This window comes from Leopardus geoffroyi, chromosome A1 (assembly GCF_018350155.1).
Source record: "Leopardus geoffroyi isolate Oge1 chromosome A1, O.geoffroyi_Oge1_pat1.0, whole genome shotgun sequence".
Classification (NCBI taxonomy): Eukaryota; Metazoa; Chordata; class Mammalia; order Carnivora; family Felidae; genus Leopardus; species Leopardus geoffroyi.
The window spans coordinates 86,675,912-86,681,622 of record NC_059326.1 but is presented as its reverse complement, the minus strand read 5'-3'; the positions used below and the strand labels follow the sequence as shown (position 1 = coordinate 86,681,622).

The 5,711-nt window shown below is 35.0% G+C and overlaps 1 protein-coding gene across 1 annotated transcript; it reads left to right on the top strand.

Moving 5' to 3' along the window:
* Window positions 1-1,642: 1,642 nt before the first annotated feature.
* On the top strand, window positions 1,643-2,588 carry LOC123598669 (olfactory receptor 14K1-like). The gene is given in 2 exon segments (XM_045479149.1): window positions 1,643-2,014; window positions 2,016-2,588. Coding segments are annotated over 2 exon segments (945 nt in total).
* Window positions 2,589-5,711: the final 3,123 nt, after the last annotated feature.

Below are 5,711 nucleotides of genomic sequence, written 5' to 3'. Positions count from 1 at the left end.
CAATTGGTCAAAATTACCACAGTAGTTTTCTAATTGTTTTCTGTTTTAGTGAATATCTGTGAAAAAATAATAGAAAATATTATTGAGGACATTTTTACCAAAACATATTTTTTTAACAAAAATATGGGATAAATCTTAATGTCCTTCAATGAGAAGTGGATAATATATTAGAATATCAAATAATATTAATGGTTATTTTCTGGGAGCCGATCCATCCAGCCTTCCCGATGGCACAGCCCAGGTGGTTGGTGGAAGGGCAAGGCACAGTGACCCTCTGAATGGGAAGCTCCTGGTATCCCTCCTGTTACTCATCATGGCCATCCCCATGATCCAATTGGCACCAATGATTCAAAATAAACCCATGGGGACAAACTCGGGGATATTTCCTGGGGATGGCCCCCAGGAAAACTCCCTCTGGGAAAAACCATGAGAGTCTGAAGATGGATAATGAAGCTTTATATCCAGCAGGTGCCACCCCCCCTCCTGCTCGCTCTCTGCCCAAAGGCAGGATAGCCCCATATATTCCCCCTGCCAATGAGGGAGGCAAATGGATTCGAAATTCCTACTCTGGTAATAAGGGAATGTACTTGTGGATACAGGTTCCGACTCCTGTGTCCACCTGGCCCCCAGAAAGCATTCCAGATGATAACTGGACTTGGTGGGTCAAAGTACAAAATGGTTCTTTGGTTCCAAAACACACATTGTCTCCCTGGGAAATCTTAAAGCAAGGGTTCCCATGGTGCCCTACCCCAGATCAAAAGGAGTACTTCTGTTCTTTGTATTGTAAATGATTCAAGGGAACAATCAGAAAAACATGCCCCTGTAAACGTTCCACTTGAGATGCTAAGAACTAGATAACCCTTCATAGAAATAACAAAATAGAGCTTTATAAGCTATAAGTAGACATCGTTATAATCAAGGTAACATGAGAAAAGGAGAAATTAAATCTAAAAGCAAAAGAGCATGAGGAAAAATCTCAAGGAAATAACCAAGATGTGCCCTAATGGTTGAATGCACAAGGGAATATTCTAAGCATTAGGTAATGCCAAAAAACATTGATGACGCATGCGTTAAGGAAATTGCTAACATATATATTGCCAGACTCATAACAATAAAGCGGCCAGCCTAACATACTGCTGTTGTCTGTGTCCATTTGTACCCTTGCCGACGCCTTTCATCCTTCGGGAAACCCTGGACCTGCTGGGGCTGGACCCCGGCAATTATTTAAACAGATTGCATAACAAACAAAATTTATTTGTGACTTCTAACTCACATCAAAATTTGCATCAGGTAGGATAATACGTATGCAAACAAATATGCATTCTATTACGATTGGAATTATGAGCCAATTCTACAATTCCCACTGGAAATACATTTAGTAAAAATAATTTGAAATGTTCACTTAGGGAGCAAAATGGAGTTCATCTTCCACAATGAATCTGAGTCCAGTTCTATTGGACTGCTATGCTAATAGTTGTTTCATTCCCAAGTCAACTATAAATATGAATATTTTGGTATTTAAAAATTTCCATCTATCTCATGATGCTAAAGTATACATACTTCAAAAATAAAGAAGTAAATAATATTTTGTTACACTAATGTATTTTTTCTTTATTCAATAGGTGGCAAATAATTTTAAAATATGATGAATCAAACACTACTAATGGAATTCTCGCTCATGGGATTTACTGAGAGCCAGATGCTATTGAGGCTACATGCTGTGGTCTTCTCACTGATCTACCTAGTGGCCATGATGGAGAATTTAATCATCATCTTCCTCACAGTTCTTGATCAACGCCTCCACAATCCAATATACTTTTTCCTAAGGCATTTGTCTTTCGTAGATCTATGCCTCATTTCTGCCACACTACCCAAATCCATCCTCAATTCCATCACCTTCAGTGACTTCATCTCTTTTCTGGGATGTGTGTTACAGCTCTTCTGTGTGGTACTACTGTCTGGGTCAGAGATTGGCATACTCACTGCAATGTCCTATGACCGCTATATTGCCATCTTGTCATCCTTTGCATTATGAGGGTGTTATGAGCAAAGGGGTCTGTGTCCAGCTAATGACTATTTCCTGGCTCAATGGAGGGGTCTTGGGAATCTTATACTCATCTGGGACATTCTCTTTAAACTTTTGTGGGTCAACTAAGATCCATCAGTTCTTCTGTGATGTCCCTGCTCTACTAAAACTCAGTTGTTCTAAGGAATATGCAACTATTAATGTCTGTGTGGCCATTGGGGTCTGTTACGCATTTTCATGTTTAGTTTGCATTGTGATCTCTTATGTATATATTTTTACCACCGTGTTAAAGATCCCAACCAGACAGAAGCAGTCCAGAGCCTTTTCCACCTGCCTGCCTCACCTCATTGTGGTGAGTGCATTCCTTCTAACAGGTGCTATTGCTTATTTAAAGCCAGTTTATGATGAGCCTTCTCTTCTGGACTTGTTTGTGTCTGTGTTCTATTCTGTGGTACCTCCAACCTTGAACCCTGTTATTTACTGTCTGAGAAGCAAAGATATTAAATCAGCCCTAAGGAAAATGCTAAGTAAAGTTAAAAGGAGTGGAATAATGGAAAGATGACTAAAGTCGAAGTTAGGAAGTAGGAAGTTTTGTTGTTCCACAATTAACTAGCTGTTTGGAATTATTTGTATTAGAGATTAATATATTATGGAACCTTGTTAGTAATGACCTCAGGTTATCAGGTTTTTTTAAATTAATGTTTATTTATTTTTGAGAGACAGACAGAGAGAGACAGAGCATGAGCAGGGGAGGGCAGAGAGGAGACTCAGAATCTGAAGCAGGTTCCAGCCTTTGAGCTGTCAGCATGGACCCCAACGTGGGGCTCTAACTCATAAACTGTGAGAACATGATCTGGGCTGAAGTTGGATGCTTAACCGACTGAGCCACCCAGGCACCCCTCAGGATGTCAGTTTTAATAGAAATAAATCTTCTCTTGTATTCCTTCACATTCTGTCTTAATGTTTTCCTTTTACATCTTCACTGATTTGGACTTCTGAGCTCCATATACATGAGATTTATATATTTGTATTCCTCCAAAATTATCAACTTCCATGACATTTTATCATTTATCTTATAATGGAAATTTGATTTTAATTTAAAATGATTTTAACTAAATTTTGCATTTATTTATCTTCTGATGGAAATTTGATTTTAATGTGAAATTATTTTAATGGAATGTTGCAGTTTTAAAAAATACTTTATTTTGTCACAAGCTTCAGTTATTTTATTTTTAAATGATTTTTTAATATTTATTTTTGAGAGAAATAGAGAGTGGGTAAGGGGAAGAGAGAGAGAAGAAAGAGAACCCCAAGCAGGATCTACACCTTCAGTGTAAAGCCTGATGTGGGGCTTGATCCTACAAACTGTAAGATATGATCTGAGCTGAAATCAAAAGTGGGATGCTTAACCAAGTAAGCCACCCAAACACTCCACAAGCTTCATTTATTTGACTAATATGTGTTTGATGAGGATTTTATACAATTACTCATACATTTAAGAAAATTATTCTCTTAAATCTTTGCTTGTTTTGATTAAAATTTTATTTTTTTTGATTCAGATGCTTTTCTGTTTATAAAATTTATTTTTATCTAATGTGTTGATGCTAGATGTTGGTCTAATTTTCTTTTTTTAATGTTGGAACTTAAGAAAATAGCATCCGGCATTGTTTCTCACATTGTGATAAATCCCTTATCCACTCTTTCCAGATTTCAGTATCATATAACATTTCCAATATCCTAAATATTCAAAATTATTTTCCACTTATTACTGCAGAAAACTATCTTGTCACTGTTATTCTTTTCAGTCTTTACTCCACATGCTCTTTCAATTCTTAAGTTTATTTACTCATTCTGAGAGAGAGAGAAAAAGGATGAGATGAGTGTGAGCAGGAGAGGGGCACAGAAAGAGGGAGAGAGAGAATCTCAAGCAAACTGCAATGTGAATGCAGAGCCCTATTTGGGGCTCCAATTATTGAACCATGACATCATGACCTGAGTTGAAATTGAGAGTCTGACATTTAACTGACTGAGCCACCCAGGTGAGCCCATACACTTTTATGATCAAAATTAATATTTGTTGATCACTTTCACTATATCAGACACTTCTATGTGCACCATCTCTACTAATGGTGTCTAGCAATGTGAAGTGATGTGAATATAAACAGATGGGAAAACTGAGATTGAGGGAAGATGGGTAGCATGTTTTCAGTTATATGGCTCACAACATAGGGACATGGGGAATATACCTTTCTTGTCTGTAGCAATACCTTTCATGCTCTGTAGGCTCATCATAGCATTGCTGAAGCTTTATATTACCTTCCTGATAAAAAACATCATACTTGCCCAAATTATACCCAAATTTCAAAGTCTAGCTTAAATAAGGTCTGGATATAGAGAATTATGAAGCACTTAATTACACATTTCCCCATCTCTAAAACCTTATACATAGCTGATGGAAATAGCTTTAGTATCTCCTCTAATGAGACTCATTTATATAGATAGATATAGATATAGATATAGATATAGATATAGATATAGATAGATGTATATAATATATAGATGTATATATATATATAGATGTATATTTATATATATAGATGTATATATATGCATCTATATATATTGTTGATAAACAAACATATATATATGATATATCTCCCTTCTAATATGCAAATTTATTTAACACACAACAACTGGTTTATATGATACCTATGTGAAAGGTCCATATAGAAGTAAACTTTGGTTTATTTTTACAGTGCAAATCATAGCTCTGAGAAGAAAATAGCTATACCTTAACTTCTCTTTTAACATACTTTGATATCAATCCATTTCTATTCATTTCAAATGCATCACAAATGTAGTTATTTGTTTTCTGAAAAATAAACATTACATCAAATGAATATATAAATTTTTGAATGAGACCCTTTTATGGAAGCAGTAAAATATGAAAAAAAAATGTTTATCTTAGAATCAAGGACATGAAGTAATGACTTAATTTTTAAGGAAATCATAAAGGGTAGTTTATTAATCGCACAAGTATACATATACAGACATATAAATACAACAAAATTTTCAATACAAGAAAGAATCAATGAGTAGTATAATGAAGTAGAACTGAGAAGATTATCTATTTTTACAATTAAAGCAAAGAGAACTGTAAGAAGTCATGCATCCTTTGTTAATGTAGTGTTACAAAAATAGAGTTTATTGTTGTGGCAGTTTTTCTATGAAATCCTGTCTCCATCATCTTGGTCCTCCTTTGTCCACTTTGTGGAAATTTGTATTTGCAGTGTATTATCATGCTACATATTATTAGTATATTATATGTTATAAATATTTGCATGCATTAGATGGGAATATGGCACAGCCATTGAGACACTGCAATCTTATATGTCACTTCTTTGAGGATTTCATAATTTAGGCCTCCCCACCAAACTTTTCTATCACAATGATGATTCCGACAAAAATAAATGGAAATGGTTTTTCCACCTCAGTTCAAAAGAAGCCCTTTGTATCTAGAAAAACATTTTATTCTTCATAACTTGAACTAAAACCTATATGGCACTTTTAGAAACTTCTGCAGTTTTTAATGGGTTTGTAGAAGAGTCTGAATTTGGTATGGTATAAACAGATTTATTTATTATTTTATGACATATATTTATATCAAAATATTTATTTAAGATAA